Source organism: Alexandromys fortis, unplaced genomic scaffold, assembly GCF_014885135.2.
Source record: "Alexandromys fortis isolate MF-2015 unplaced genomic scaffold, M_Fortis_MF-2015_v1.1 scaffold_17, whole genome shotgun sequence".
In the NCBI taxonomy this organism is placed as follows: Eukaryota; Metazoa; Chordata; class Mammalia; order Rodentia; family Cricetidae; genus Alexandromys; species Alexandromys fortis.
In genome coordinates, this window is record NW_026067896.1 from 5,584,180 (window position 1) to 5,601,251 (window position 17,072).

General features: G+C 40.2%; 1 protein-coding gene and 1 long non-coding RNA gene across 5 annotated transcripts in view; one reads left to right on the top strand and one right to left on the bottom strand.

The window, feature by feature from the left end:
• Positions 1–1,765: 1,765 nt before the first annotated feature.
• LOC126513684 (uncharacterized) lies at positions 1,766–14,372 on the bottom strand. 2 transcript variants are annotated; one of them, XR_007595410.1, is made up of 3 exons: positions 12,969–14,372; positions 11,954–12,027; positions 1,766–1,986 (listed from the first exon to the last, which is right to left on the bottom strand). It is a non-coding gene; the product is annotated as an uncharacterized lncRNA (long non-coding RNA). The 2 variants fall into 2 exon arrangements; XR_007595409.1 differs by having other exon boundaries at positions 11,954–14,372.
• Positions 14,373–14,536: 164 nt separating this feature from the next.
• The window catches only part of Zfpm2 (zinc finger protein, FOG family member 2), a 418,495-nt gene continuing 415,959 nt past the window's right edge, over positions 14,537–17,072 (top strand). For 2 of the 3 annotated variants that reach the window (XM_050162068.1, XM_050162088.1), the window contains exon 1: positions 14,537–16,063. In XM_050162068.1, coding sequence (XP_050018025.1) covers positions 16,024–16,063 — 40 coding nt within the window. In that variant the 5' untranslated portion in view covers positions 14,537–16,023. The remainder of the gene's footprint in view (positions 16,064–17,072) is intronic. The other variant, XM_050162077.1, reaches the window with a different exon arrangement.

Here is a 17,072-nt window from a genome sequence, read left to right on the forward strand (position 1 = left end):
AAACAGTGTCAATCTAGAAAAACCATCAATCTGGAAAAACAAAAAAGGACATCACAGGGAAAATAATGAGCAAATGGTGCCTCCAATCTATAGCTAGCGGGTAGTGTGGATACGAATAGGAGTGAACAATTTGCCACCCTCACCCCAAGCTTTAGCTTTGTCATATTTTTAACTCTGCTGTTTACCTCTCGTGTGTTATAGAAAAAAGTAGGAAAAAAATAAAACACAACAACGTCAAACCAGAAACAAAGAAAAGGGTACATTTCCTTCAGTGATTTTGTCGTTTTGATGTCTGTACACCAATCCCATTCAGAATCTAGGAAGAAAAACAGACAACTGATCATCTGATAAGACTGATCCTGGGAAAGAAGAAAGCTCGTGGAAACCGAGAAGTCGGATACACAGCCGTGTCAGAGAGATCTAAGTGTACGATCTCAAATTCCTCTGTTTATAGGATAAAAGATCCGTTAAAATCCACTAGTGTGCTTACCATAGACGTTACAGCCTTTCCTGTCTGATCTTTTCAGGAAAGTTATCTCTGGTATGTAGAGAAGCTACATGCTGAGCCTATTAATACTCTGGGAAAGTTTGGTGTTGGTGCGTTTCAAATCAATGTTATGTTTCATACTAAACCGCCCTATACTTTCACCCTGACTGCAAGCTGTTTTGGACATGGGCAATAGAAACTGATGTGGCGTGGGCTGTACTTCAGGCGGAGTAGACTTGGCTATATAACGCAGTGACAAACATACTTCAGAATCTGTGTACCGTTTACTCATGAGAAACACCAGAAGGCTTTCTGAAAGCTATCTCTCAACTTGTGACTCAGGGTCCAAAAAACGCTTTCATCTGTCAAGACCAGCTCATTGCCCTCCCTTCCTCCACCTACTAACTCCTTGTCATTGAGGCTCAAAGGTATCCCACCCCAAAGGACCCATCCCTGTAATAAATACTTCTTTCTAAAATGAAGGAGACAGATGTATATAATTGACACAGAAGAGAATGCAAGGACAGAAGATTTTTTGGTATTGTGATGAGTTGGGTCTGGGAGGTTATTTTCTCGTTACGTCTTCTCAATCCAACTTCAAAGGAGCACATGGTCTGCAATTTTCTTATGCGACCAGGTAGAGGAAGATGTGTAGTAAGTGTCTAGCCACAATACATACTTTGGTCAAGAAGAGAGCTGTGTGCTTCCTGTCATGGATCAAATAAAGTCACACCTTTATGTTCCTTAATGGGAACAACTCGATCTGCCTCCATTTGGTACATGTAGGTCAAGATCCGGTGTTTGTCCTTTCTCCTGGGTGTGTTTAGCTTTTCCAGGTCAGGTTTCTTATAAACCACATTGATATGTTACCCACCTAATCAGGAATTAAGAAAATCCAGGGTGAATTTTCTGAATTGCAGAGGGGAAAAGTAAGAGCATTGATGTTTAGTGAAGGTATTGCCCTATCCCCAGTATGTGGAACACAGTCCTTATCTTATGCTATCTATCCTAAAAATAAAGTCCTGATGCTTTTAGAAAAGTAACCTCTTAAAGATAATAATTTCTATGCTAATATAATTATAAATGCATTAATTTATGTAATCCCTGAGTAAAAACAAAATATACTTAACTTTTCTTGTTGGTACTTAATAAAATAATACAATTATTCTATCCGCATGAAAAATCGTCCATTGTCCATTCATTCCATGAGGTTGTAACATAAGGTCAGAACTAATCAAAACGGAGCTTGGGGTGTAGTAATTACTCAAAGACAAGTACTGTTATTATTATCACTCATATTAAGAATCAGTTATATATCAAGTAGACAGAAGCTATTTGTTGGGCAAAACCCACATGGGGGTGCCAGATCTTCAAGTTGATTTACAGAGTCACAGTGTGCTGGGAAACAGGAGTCACGGCGCTGGCAAGATTTGATCTTTTGATGGTTGTGTGGAACAGCTGTCCCATGTTCTTCTGATACCACATTAGAAAGTGTTATTCTGGAAAAAAAAAAAAAGAATCTTTGAATTTTCTGACCTGCGAAAGCATCATCCCAACTCTGCTTTTATCCTCATGTAGCGTGTCTCTCTCTCTCTCTCTCTCTCTCTCTCTCTCTCTCTCTCTCTCTCTGTATATTTGATTTTCTCTGTACCACTGTCTCTAGCTCTCTCTTCATGTTTGCCTTCATATTTTCCATTCTCAAATATGCTACAGGCATATTCAAATAATGCCCATCTTAATGACTTCATTTAATTTAATTACCTTCGTAAAGATCATATTTCCCTATAACCTCATATATTATGATTACAACCAATGGTAGAAGCACAAATTGACACATAATCTTGTTGCATTAGTGATTAATATTTTGTTAATGTATTTTTCATTCAAGCTGCATATTTCATTAATAGACAATAGTTATTATCAATATTTTCTGGAATTATTTGTATTAGAAATCATATATGCATTGTTTATTTTGTGGGGAATAGTTATGTTAGCATATAGCACAGTACTGCCTAGTGCTCAAGAAATTCTTCTGTTGCCTCTTGTGTCCCAGAGTTCAAGATACCATCTGTTTAGGGTGTTTCACAGTAAACAATTGGCTATAAAAGAACAAAGAATCAGATGCACACAGCATACCTTTATAGTGGTTGTCTCTAAACAGGGGATCTCCATGCTTTAACTATGCAAAAACTATTGTTTCACCCAAATCTTCTACTAAGAAATTGTTTCATATTGTTTTTTTTAATTGCTCGGTTTAAATAAGCATTGAAAGAATAAGAGCCAGTAAATAATCATTGAGGCATTAATTTAATTAAAATCAATATCTTCATCATTTTTGGTGTTTATTGATGTTGAGTCCTATTATTCACTTGAGTAGGTGAAACTTCCTTATAATTTACAAGATGGTGAACTGGAAACCAGTGCTGTGGTGCACAGACATTATTCTAGGTCACGGATATTGTCAAACAAATAGTCAGTTAGTTTCACAAGAACTATAAACATAGTATTTGGGAATAAAAGACACAGGACTGTTTTTTTTTCTTTAAACTGCACTGGCTTTGCTTGCTCTGGCTAAAGTGTCCCCATCAAGGAAGATGGGGTTGCCCTGAAAGCAGTCATCTGAAGAACAGAAAATTACCCCCTGCCCAGTTCAGAATGCTGTACGTCACACCTTTTGATAATCTGCTGGCCCAGGATGGCATTAATACAAATTGTCTTCTTATTTCTACCTGTATCTTGTATTTTTGTTGAATAGTGAAATATATATATTCATAAAGAATAGTTAATTTAGTAAACGAATGAAAATCATAGGGTGGGTACTACATTGTAGCTCAATCAGCATTTTCTGTCCTTTAAAATGAAAAGTTCAAATTAATCATCCTGTTCTTTTTCTGAACTCTTTTTCATGTTTACACTTCAGAGCATTATTAGAATATAAAGTTGTAATTTCAATTTTATTAACACCACGGCATAAATATGGACCTTCACCGAGTTATCTGTTTTAATGTAAGTAAGTCTCTATTCTGTAGCATTTCAATCAAGGTGGGAAGATAATTTAAGAGTGTAATCAAGTCTGTATTTTGGCTAGTTATCAAGTAACAAGTCTAAAAAGACTGGCTAGGTACAGAGTCAATATACAATATATCTATTTACTGATTGAGAGAGAAATTGATAGTTCAGATTCTAGGATGACATTATTTGGATAGAAGTCTGGGTTTTGTTCCATTTTACCGGTAAAGGGATTTTTGCTTCACCATTAAAATAATACAAAACTCTCCAAATCCCCATAATGGTGTCATTTATGAAATGTGTGTTTGTAGGACAGGCTTTGATCAGAGAAGAGGACCAAAGAGAAGGGGTTTTCTACTTTAATTCCTGCCATCCCGGGAAAGCAGGGACAGGATAAATGACCGTATGTCAGAGGAAAAGTAAACTTAAAAGTTAAGCAAGTATAGATAGGTTTAGAGCATGTAACCCAAATAAGATATTGTATTGAACATATATACTTAGGTCATTCAAATTTTACCTTGTGACCAAGTGAGAAGGCAATGAGAATTTTGTAGGCACACACACAGAATATAGTCATGAACTACACTTCTTACTAAAACTGTATTTTGGAGGCTCCTGTCAGATATTATAATGAACATATAAGTAGATCATAAAAATCTAAAAGCAGTACTCCATGGTATATTAAACACAAGCAGTGTTTCTCACAACTGCCAAAAACATGGTTAATGGTCAAGATGTGTGTGTGTGTGTGTGTGTGTGTGTGTGTGTGTTTATTATCTAGACATCTGGATCAAGAAGGCCCAAGAAATCTTGATCATGACTGGTCTTCTCTGTATAGAGTCATTCAACATACAGACAAAGAGAGAGAATGAAGGAAATACTTTTCAACATCTGACAGATTGGGAACACTATCAATAGCGTTTTGTAAGTCTGTCAGGCAAGAAAGCACCACACAACCAATAATTAGACCAAGCTGAGCCCCCCCCCTTAGAAATTCAATCTAAAACATAGTCTTTAAAAATATTATTTAGAACTACAGATTTACTTATTTTAGAACTTATGGAACCATAGGGACTCCAATGGGAAGAAGGCAAAGGGAACAACAGAGTTATCCAGGTAGAGGCATTCCAACTAGAATTCTGGTTTCTGTTTGCATGTCCAGACACTGTCCATTTCCTCAAGGTTTTGTAACTGCTCATTATTGTAGAAGCATGCGTGACAGAAGGAGGCCGCCATCGACTTTCTGCACAGCAGCACAGGCACAGAGGTAGTGCATCTACAGCTGCAGTACATGCATGGGAAGTGCATGCTTTTTGCCATTCTCCCTGCACAAATGTAAGTTCGTTGGGCCAGAGAGAGCACTAAGCAAGAGAATCATTACAGCTAGCCTTTATTTCCAGGGTGGTGTAGATTTTGTCATTTTGGTTGGTACCATTCAGGTGTGGTTCAATAGAAAGACAGAATGGACACGGGAGCTGGGTACCAGCCGTGGCAGTGGAGTTCCCATGTGTTCTGCAAGCGTCAAAGTGTGCCTCCTCACACAGACACCAAGTCATCACACGCTAAGGAATGAGGCTGGTGTCTAAGGGTGAAAACATGTATGCTTTCTATTTTTCATTTTCACGAGCAATTGGTGTTCTGCGCAAGCCGCTGCACCTAACATAGAGAAGTTTATTTATTTACTTGACCACTGATTCACTTATTGCCTCAAATGTGTGTAGTATCTGTGATTGTGCACGCGTGCATTCACGTGGGTGTGGACACATGTGGATGGGGAGATTTGATAGTAAGATGTTGATATTGGTATCTTCCTTGATTTCTCCCCACTTTACATATTGAAGCAGGATCTTTTTAAACACAGAGCTTGTCCACTCAGCTAGTCTAGCTATCCAGCTTGCTATAGACATCCCTCTGTGCCCATCAGTGCTGGGGATACAGGTGAGACACTGAGGCCCCTGGCATTTATTTGGGTGCTATGGATGTGCACTCAAGTCCTTAAACTTGCTTACCCATTAAACCTTTTATGCAATGAGCCATTTTCTCAGGTCCTCACTCAGAGAGGTTTTAACTTATTTTGTCTACTGAGAGTAAAATTTGACTTAATGCATATTTATGGATTTTAGCTAGTATCAACCAAACAAACAGAAAGTGTTGTTTCAAATATATTCTTGTTACTGTGATCAAATACCCTGAAAGAGCAGATCCAGGGAGAAAGGCCTTGTCTTGGCTCACAGTTTAAGGGCACAGTGCATCTTAGTGGGAAATGCTGCTGACAAAAGCTTGAGACAGCTGTTCACATTGCATCTGCAATCAAGAAGCAGAAATGATGAACGTTTCTGCTTAGTTAGTTTCCACCTTTACATTCAATCTGTTGCCTAAACCCTTGAAATCATGTTGCTCCTCCTTAGAGTGGATATTCCCAAAAGAATAAATATGATCAAGATAATCTCTCACAATTATGCCCAGAAAATACCCTCAACTATTTTCTGTCATAGGTGTGCCTGGAGGCTTGTCTCCTAAGTGATACTAGATTCTTGACAAATTGACAATCAATAGTAACCATCACAAGGGTAAAACTAGCAAGAAAAGAATATATAAATGTTTTACCTAGGGCTATTTTAAATTTTATGTTTTTAATTATGTGTTGTTTTGCCGACTGTGAGGGTAGCTTGGTGAAGATACACATGGATGCTCAGTAGCCACATGCATATTTTCACATCTCTATGCATGTTAAAACCAAAGCCAAAGTTTCCATACTTGAAGTGAATAGTTAGAATACACCTTGTATTGTCCATTATACCAAAGGTCTAAGAAAAATAAACTTGAGAGGTCAGATTTATTGTGGTTCATGGTTCCTGTGCATGATCATTTATATTGAACACCATGGCAGAAAGCAAACAGCTCAAGAAAGAAGAAAGCAGATACCTATGGGAATTCCGGAAGGAGGAAAAGAGATTAGGGGTAGGGAAAAAAAAGGAGGAGGAGGAATAGAAGGAGGATGAGGAAGAGAGAGATAGAATATAGTATTCTTATGGACACATCTCTAAACCTTCAATTAAGTCCCACTTCCTGACACTTCTCATTGTATTATTAGAATGTGAACCCATCAGTATGTTAATAGGTTGATGAGGTCGCAGCTCTCATAATCTAATCACTTCCCAAAGCCCAGTAGCTAGCAACTAAGTCTTTACTAGCAGACCTAAATGATTATCTTCGTGGACTATCTTTATGGAGTATGGCTTTATTTTATTTTAATTGCAAGCAAATGATTTTAGCAGGTATATTAGCATCCAGGCCTTCAGAGTTCTCACTAATCTCTGCATCAGACTTGTAAGCTGTATAGTTCTTAATGCTATTCAATAATTTCAGAGAGCATCAGTGTCTGCAATCCATAGACTAGGTATTCTTTTCACAAGGGAAAGACAATAATAATAAAAAATAAAAACAAAAACAAAAAACACAAAAACCTAATGATGGAAAAAACCAAACTATTGATAGAAAAGAAAGAAACCTTAAAGACAAAATGACTGGAAGAAACTGTAGAGAACATGTGGAAATATTAACAGATAAGAGTATAGTCTTTCAAAAGCCAAGATTTTGAAGCTAAGTAAACAACACCTTGTTTGGAAGGTTTGTGGCTAGACGTAAGATTTGTTTTGAATGCACATTTCATAAATACAAGTATAGAGCAAAACAGGTCCGGCATCCCCTACACCTACACATTGAATAACAATTGTATAATAAATTCAAGACCGAAGTGTGTGGATAGCTAAAGTCTTTTAGGAGTTTCCCTTTTCAACTGCCATCCAAAGTATGTGGAGTTTGTTTTTATGGCTGCCAGATGACTTCAAAACCAATTAGTATTAGTAATAATTTGTAAATAATTGTAAATAAATTTTGCATTTATAGATTGTATTAATAACATGCATATAAATTAATCATTAAGATGTTATATATTTGATTAGCATGCATGTATTATATATAATATGTATTATATAGGCAATTGTTTTCTGTAACAACAATTAATGAAAAAAACCATGAATTTGAAAGCAATTAATGGGGAGTATATGGGAGGGGTTGGTGGGATGAACAACAGGGGGGAAATGATATAATTTCATAAAATAAAATACTGGCATGGTGATATAATAAAAAGGTGATTTAGCAGTTTATATATTGTTTCAAGAAATGTTGAATGGATAAGAGTCACGAAGTGTAATTATTAAGTTATTCAGAGAATAAAACCTGCTATGTCCCCTGTTCCACTCCAGGTACAAGTCATGCCAACAGGCGCAAGGAGAAGATGCTTCCTGGCTTCTGACCATGGCCATTTTAGGTTTCCATTTATCCAGGAAAATTTATCCAGTGCTTTCTATTCTCCACCCTTTGTTCTGTACTACATCAGGGGGCCAAACCAAGATGGAAGATCTCAAAAGACTAGTACTAGTTTGAATTGCATCACGTCTTTACTAAGATTAGTGTTCCTTAGCTGAAAAAAGGAAGTGGAGAAAAGATGTAAAATGATTAGTTAAGGGCTAAATAATACTTCATGCCTGCTGAGAGACTTGCACGGACAAACGCAATACTCAGTGATTCTTGTCTGCAATGTCATCATGGAGATAAACCGAGATACACAAACATTTCATCGCACGGAACACTGATCACTAAGAGGTGACAACCAAGGTGGCAAACACAAATACTGCTTCTAGACATAGTGATAATGCTATACTGCACGTATGTCACATATAATAAAATGCACAATTTAAAAATGACAAGTATAGGCAGGATGGAAATGAGAGAATCAACAGGGTAAAAAGCACTATTCTCTATCCAAATCGCCCACCCTTCCTACTTAGCCCACGTGACTCAATAATAAAATATGAAAGAATTGTCTTTCTGCAACTATGTATCACCTAAGATACTTTCAGCATCGAGTCACAGAAGCCCAGCAGAAACTGTCGCAAACAATTATCAGTCTTATTAGGAAGGAAACCCAAACATATACATAGTCTATACACAAAGCATATATGAAGTCTAGTGTAATTATCTTTTGCTCCTTGCATGATTCTCTTTGTTTCATAATTTTCTATGGTTGAGGAATACAGATAATTCAAGAAACTTAGATCCCACTACAGGATAAAATAAAGGACACCTCCAGCATAATGAGGGAAAGAAAATTTCGGTGGCAGAGAGCTATCAGATTATAGTGGGTCAGAAGGATGATGGACCCAAGAGCACCTTTGTGAGATAAAAGAGACCCTTACTGGTATAGTTAGCTCATTTTTCTGAATGCGCCGGCATATTTCAAAGCATTATATTAACCAGGGAAGTAAAATAATCACAGTGTATAGAATTCTAGAAAGATGACCAAAAATGAATATAATGTCTAGGAAAAAGCAGAATTAGATCACATTAGAATTCTCTATAGGTCCATTTCACAGCATATGAAATATTCATTTCTCCCTAAACTTATTCCCAATGAATTATTTTATTACAATTTGGAAAATAGGTATCAGGTGAGGTGACTTGCTTCTATCTATACATATACATGTATCCTAAAAATCTGTTAAATTGTTCCTTTTCTTTCAGTAGTTTATAGAAAAAGTTTTATAGGATAGAAAATAAAATTCACCACACAAGTATAAACATTATTCTGGTGAATTATAACGACATCCATAAAATTTATGTGCAAGGTAATCTGCTAGATGCTTATTCAAACGTGGAAGAGCAAAGTAAAACATTAAACCAAACATCTGGGACCAGAATCTATGCAGTCAAGAGGGCTGTGTATTTGCATGTCAATTATCATCGTGCCCTTGAGGAACTCTGGGTTTGAAAATACAAATATTTCTCCCATTCATTAACTTGGCATGAATGTCCAAAATCAGTAGTAGATGGCAGTTTACGGTGAGATCTAATTCATGTTGAAGACTTATTCATTTCATGTTTATAAGGCTTGTTTGTTTGCCACCCTCCTCCCGGCCCCTTGGCAAAAGTATCATCCTAGATACCTTTGTAGTTCTTCTGAAATAAAGTATAAAATTTCAAGTAGGTTGATGCTTCTAAATGTGAATATTTAATTAAGCAAGTCAAAGTTTCAGATGGCTAAATTTTTATCTTGGTTTAGTCTTTGGGGTTGAATAGTACAGGAATCAACTTGTACAAATTTATGCCAAAAATAGCTAAAACAGAGAAATTGGGAAAACTGTCTCCTGAGGAGCCATTGGCGTCTCAGTGCCTTGCATGTCTGAAGCACTGTTGCTGCCAAGCCAGCCTAGAGCCGGACGTGGAACTCTGTGGACTCTTCTCAGCTGATGCAGTCAGCAGTTACTCGTTTTGCTAATTGTCTCCTTACCGGCACTGCAGTAGTTGGAGGTCTTTGTCAGAATAACCAGAAGAAACAACTTGGAGGATGGAGATCCAGTCTGGCTTCCTTCAGAGGATACACCAAGGAAATCAAAGCTTGTCAGCTGGTGCTTGAAGTTAGAGCTTGGTCTAGTCACATCCAAACTCAAGCAGCAGTGACCGTGACCGTAAGCCCACCCCACCTCTAATTGTCTACTTCCTCTAGCTATGTCCGACCTCCTAAGTGTTTCACGGTCCCAAACAACACTCGTAGCCTGGGCCAGCCTTCCAAACACAATAGCCTATGAAGTTTGTTTCACCAATATACCACAACAGCTACTTAACCCCATCACTTCTTTCTTACGGCAACAGAATATACCAAAATTCTAGAAGTTTTACATATTCATTCAACAAGCTCATGTAAAGATTTTAACTCTTTACATAAAATTACTAAAAGCTTTTGGCCCGTCATATGTCAGACATATATTCTTTTGGGACCATGTATACGCCATAAGAGCATGAAGCCAGACATCTTAGATAAACATAGCTGCTATTTCCTGTTCTGAGTATTCTGTCTCTGAGGCTTAGGAATCAGTCCCCAAATGAGGCAGGATCAGGCTGATCTTACTGTTTATTTCTATAATTTTGCTAGCATGTTTTATATGTCCAACACTGGGGGAACCCTTAAAATCAGAGAACTTACTAAATAAATGAGCGGAAATAGGATGGCCTTGGTAATGACAGGCTTACATAGAACAGGGTTTCCAGTATAGTTCAACAAAATAAGACATGTTGTAGTGGATGTACATCTTGTCAGTGCCCAAGAAGAGGCATCTCACTAATATCTGTGAGGCTGACAGTGTCTTCTTGTGAAAGACATCTACAGCTGCGCTAAAATGATGGCACCACATAGTGGTGCACCTGACCAAGCAGATCCTAGTGAAACACAGTACAAGCGACCAAGACTCAGACACTCATGTACCCATAGACAATATTGAGGTGTCTAAAACAAGTCGTGAAACGTTGATGTGTGTTTTGATTTGAATTCTGTAAGAATGTAAGACTGAAAAATCAAATGTTGATGTTGGTATCTTTCAATGACTGTGACCACTAGCAACTTCTCATTTGCATTTCTCCAGGGCAGAAAGTGTAAAAGGAGAGATACCCCTCTTTCTCAAGAACTTTAGGAAAATCTCTCAGGACCCACTGTCATAGGAACAATGATCACAACAGACAGAAGGATGAAATAGTTTAATTGGTTAGGGATTGAGAAAGGTTGCACTTGCAACCCACCTAAATAATAGTATGGAGGAGAGGGAGAGAGACAAGGAGGAGAGGAGAGGTGGAGGAGGAAGGGAAGAAGGAGGATGAGGGAGAGAGGAAGGAGGAGGGGGTGAAGGAAGGGAAAGATGAGGTGGGGAGAGAGAGGAGGAGGAGGTGATTCTTAAGATACCATTATTATTATTAGCAGAACGGCCAGGCAAACCTAAGAGAAATCTGTAGAGTGGAAAGGGTACTTTTTCAGAGTTAACTATATTCTTTACATTTTTCATTATACAGTCAAAGAAACATAGCTCTTCCTGTTTTAAATAGTCACCCCATGATTCTGCTCTATCAGAAAAGTAACTTGAACTAAAGGAAAATCTTAAGCTGTACTTGTCTTTTTTCCTGGATTATATAAGCATTTGAAAATAAAGAGAACGAGGACTTTTTAAAAACAATGTGCAGAGATATTTTCATAGACTTTCGATAATCTGATAAATTAAGTAGACACACTTAGATAAGTATTTATGCATACAAGCTCCTGCTAGAGATGGAGAGGTTCATGAATTCAGTGAGTGAATATTTCAGAGCCCTCTTTGCAAGAAAACTGGTACTCATTTTCATAGCTATAAAACAGGAGTGGCATTTAGGTGAATTTGTTGATCTCTATTTTTAAACCATTAAAATTATTTTTTAAAAATACTCAAGAATAATAAACATGACTTTTATACTTGGTTCTTGTTCAATCCATTGTCACAATCTCAAACCAAAGACAGATATACTGTGTTCAATTTCTGGTTATGACATATGAGCAAACATTCAGTCTCTCTGTAGCTTTTGACTATTACTTACTTTCATAATAAAGAAGATAATTTGCTATCTCATAAGATTGGCCTGGGAGCTTTCTTGGTCAATTTGTTGATTCCCTGTAGAAAAAAGAGAAGCTCATTTATAAAACAAATCCCAGAACAGACAGACATGAATACAATCCACTTATTCTACGAGTTGAATTTTTGTACTGTGCTAAAATAATTAGATTTTTTGCAGAGAAGTTTATTCCTTTTACCATACCTTCCCTAAATATTGCATCAATCAAGAATTAATTTATTTATGACTACAGGAAGTATGTCATGGTTTCTCTACTTGTTATACAAACGGGATTATAAATATCTGTCTACCTATCTCTCTATACCTATCTATCTATCTATCTATCTATCTATCTATCTATCTATCTATCTATCTACATGCCAAAATGTTATATTTGTAGGTTTTCCTGATAAAATACAAGGTATCCAGTTAAATTTGAAGTTCAGATAAGTTCAAAATATGAGTAGGGTAATTACGTACATGGAGCATATTTTTTCTCAAATAAATTACATCTCTTGACACTTCTATTTAACTGGACATTTTCCATATTAATTGTAAGACTGCAACAGCCTTATAGGCTTATACAGGATATCATCTCATTCATCTGTAAGTAAACACTGATGAGCAACTATTTAAAAGCACATACAGCCCTGTTCTCGCTGAATTTGCAATCAAATCCTTTCCATTGTTTCTTTCTTAATCAGTTCCTGCTAACATGCCTTTTACTTCTGAGACTTTAGGAAGGAGAGTAGAAAGAGGTAGGTGCTCATTTCAGATTGATTGCGGATCAATCCTTTAAATATTTGAGAAGCTATTATTCAGAGTTATATGTTCTCTGCTTTTAAATTAATTATCATTTTACGTGGGATTTAGAAGAATTTCTTATAAGAAGCAGAAACTTTTCTAAACAAACCAATATGTGGGCATTAAATCTTGTGAGTCTCAAAAATGAATAATTCATTTTTACGTAAATGAGAAATTATTTTGTGCGGTTACTTACACATTTGCACATGTATAGTTAATAGTCATTGGCGACACGGGGTATTAGTTGTGAATTGTGGTTTTCAGTATCGCAGACACATTTGTTGCTGTGGTTTCGCAATGCCGTTTCCTGATGCTTCGCTCAACTGTGGTTTTCATAATCATTGTTTGGGAGCCATGTAGCTGTGGCTTGGAGCTGCTAGATCCATTTGGACAGAGATAATTGCTTATAGGTTTTGCTGTCTTTTTATTTTATAACCACGGCGAGTTAAACAAGAGAAACTAACAATTGAACCTTAAATATAACTCATAATCTCATTTTAAAATGATGAGAAAATAGATGTAGGAGTATTCAGTTTATTTCATTCATATACATTTACTTCATTAATCAAATAAATATAATTTATTTCATTAACATACATATATTTATATGGTTATACATTTCGGTAAACCAATATACTGTTTATAATAACATACTCTGGTTATTTTATCAATCTTGTCTTAAATTTCCTGACTTTTGTTCCTTCCAGTTTTTAAAGCAAATGTTTAGCACAGATTTATTTGTTTCTTTTTTGCTTTGCATATTTAACTATTTCAGATGCCAAAAGAAACATTAACTGCTGTGTTATTTTAATTCCAGTGGACATTCCTTTTGGGTGATATAAGTCAGCCAATTCTGTCAAAGATCTGTGAAAACTGTAATGTACAATAAATTCAATTCTAAGATTCTCAGCATGCCAATTTATCGGTAATGAATTGAGAATGAAGGAGGCAAAAAGTCGACGTCTCCGTTTGCTTATTCACCCCACAACGTAAGTACCAATAACCATGCTTTTCATGGGACTTAGGATCTTAATTTGCTGCGTCTTCAGGGCAAGGACTTGGTCATTTAGTGCCTTTTCCATTGCAAAGGATCATGCACTGCACTGTTAAAACCTCATATGGCCATAGAGCTAATGGCAGTGTAATCAAAGTCACAATTGGTCTCCAGGCTGGTGTTAAGATTTGCTCAGCCGTACCTTTCATGAGGAAAAGCTTTACACCTTTAGAAGATGTCCTGATGGGATACAAAATGACAGCGAGTAGAGAGCTGCCTGCACAAGGAGCATCCTGCATTATGCTCCAGCAGTCCAGGCTCTGTGCTGACCCCAGACCCTTTTAGAGTATCATTTGATGATGCTCGTGTCTATGCTAGTCAAATAACAAAGGGGACACCATTTCAGGTCAGAGTGGACAATTTCACAGCCTCCTGGGGGAGACATTGGCAGTATCTAGGGAATGCATGTTAGCGATCATAGGAGTTTATTAGTAAACGCTATTTACATAAAGTAGCTGGTTCTGCACAGCCACATCCCTTCTCTCACACCTGCAAGAATTGCATTTAGTACTCAGTGTATCGGAAACTGTGTGAAACTAAGTGAACCCCTCTTACCTTAGCTTGACTCAAATAATGCTTTGCGATCGTTTCAAAACATGTTCTCTTGTGCCTTGCCATTTCCCAAACAGCAAACACACAACCAACAAAAAGGAAAGAAAACAGAATCCAATAAACGAAAGAACCAGGAAATAGTTGTTGGATCTTACCTGATTGAAAAATTATGACAATAACAAATCTTTTATTAGCTCCACGGTGCTTCCCTGTGTCAGAACTAAGAGAATGGAAGGTCACGGGGGCAGGGTGGAACTGCAGAACTTCCACAGACTTCACACAAAGTTAGCATTTCGTGTTAGAGCTCACAGTTCCTTTCCTACCTAGAGCGAATCATCCAGCTAACCATCGTCCTTTTGGATGTGAGGAAAATATCTGCCTGACTCCCGATTCGGGGATTTCACTATTTCAAATGGAAACTCTCAAGCAAGATGCCAAAAAGCTCTGTGAGTACAGCTCAGCACCCCATCCTTGTGGGCCCAGTGGGGGATGGTTGTTCGCGTCCGCAGCAGTCTCCGGGGGAACTCTGACAGCAATGAAATGGTCTCCTGAGAGCCTGGGCAGATGAGAGGACTTAACGGGCCCCAAGACACACAGTTGGCGTTTGTGATCAGCTGGCTTTCGCCGGGGACTTTGCCAGTGGCCTAACCTTCCTGCCAAGAAACTGGAAGGGCGGAGGGCGGGGGCTCCTGGAGGGGAGCGGTAACTGGAAGCACAAAGTTTATGGAAGGAGACTGAGATTTCTTTGTGCCCTGCTTGATGGGCGAGGCTTTAGGGAGGAGTGTCAGGGGGTCCGTTGGAAGAGGCTGTTGGAAGAAGTTGCTGGAAGGGGAGCGGGGGAAGGGTGGCCTGGCAGCTGCCCAGCATTGACGCGGTGACAACTGCAGAAAATGCCCCCCCCCCTCCAGACCTCACGTCTCCCTCAACCCCATCAACCCCTTCAACTCCCACCCACGCTGCGATCCCCTTGCACTCCACGCGACCGAGGCCCGGCCGTGAGTTTGCATCCGGACTGGCTTTGGATGCAGCCAATCCTCCTTTCGCTGATGGCATAGTCTCCCCTCCCCACAGCCCGGGCGCGCCCCTCCTTCGCGCGCCTCGCCACCTCCCGCAGCAGTGCGAGCGCGGCGCGGCCCGGAGCGGCGACGGCGGCGGCGCCTGAGTCTCTGCCCGGCAGCGGGGGACGCGGGGAGCAAGCGCGCACCTCCTCCCGCACCCTCCGCCCCTTGCAGTCCGGGTCCCCCTGAGTGCTCTCCTTCCCCTCCCTCCTTCTCTTCCTTCTCTTACCGCCCCCCCCCTTCCTCCCCTTTTCTCTCTGCCTGGCCGAGCGCTCCTAGATTCCCATCCTCCCCCCCCCCTCCAGCCCCATCGCTCTCCCCGTCGCCCCCTCCCCTTTCCCTGTGACACTCTCTCTGCCCCCCTCGCTCAGCTTCTCATTCGCTTGCTCATCTCCAAACGTGGATCCGCTGCTCCCGGAGGAGCCCAGCGCCGGGATCCCGCGCGCACGGAGCACCTGGAGTCCGGCCGGCAGCGGCCCCGAGCCTGATCAGCGGCTGCGGCTGAGACAGAGGCGGCGACAGCTCGGGGAACGGTAGCGGGGACCGCGGACACCGCGGTAGCCCCGGCGGCAGCGGCCGCGGCCGAAATGTCCCGGAGAAAGCAGAGCAAACCCCGGCAGATCAAACGTAAGTTTGCGCGCGGGGCTGGGAGTTAGTGGGGTCGGTTCCTGGGAGAGGGGCGCACGCGGCGGGAAGGGTAGGAAACGCTCGGGGCGACCGGCTTCTGGTCTTCGGGGATTTGTCAAACTTTGCTAGCAAAGTGGGACAACCAGACGGCCTCAGACAGACACACGGCCAGCCAGAGCGCAAGGCAAATGCAGCCCAGTCTGTACCTCCAGCCTTCGCGCTCCGCTCCTTGGTTTCTTGTGAATTTCAACTCTGGTTCCCTGCAATTGTCGCCGCTTTTTATCATGGAGCCTTAACAGGACAATCCCCTCCCGCAGAAGCTTAGTATGATTGTTGTCATTGTTGTCGCCCACCAACGGCCTGCCACTCATGGGAGCAGCTCTTGGTAACCGGGATGAAGTTCTCTGAGCAGCTGGTGGAGGCCACACCGGGCTAGAGAGGTAACTTACCCAGGGCGGTGGTGGAAAAAAATAAGTGTCTGGGGACCCGATCCTGGGCGGTGCCACAAGCCACGCCAAACCCGAAGTGAAACAAAAAGTAGGTGTAAAAGTTCGCGCCTCTCTTAGAGGCAGCTGTGCACCCTCTTCCTGCCGGCTCATGGTGCTGGGATGCGACCCAGGACTCCCAGTGGGTCCCTCTCTCACCGCAAGGACACTGGGCTGAGCAGACTTCAGTTTCCCTGAGGCGCCGAGTCCCCACTGGGAGGGGCCCCCTTCACTTCTGGGCTTGCAGGCTTTGAGTTCAAGGTAACCTCTACACTCAGCAAAGTGCCTAGGTGCTGTTCCTGGCCCCGAGGGTCCTTATGGTGCCCAGAGGAATTGGCAGGACAAGGAACACCTGCCGGCCTGGAAACCACACTCTTAAGGGAACACTCTTTAGGCCAACTTTTCTCGCCTTAGGGGAAATTATCCCAGTATGTTTATTAGGCCTGCGGAATATCTTCAACACTCAGCCGAAAAGAAGTTAGAGGCCTAATTACTATAATAATAATAATAATAATAATAATAAT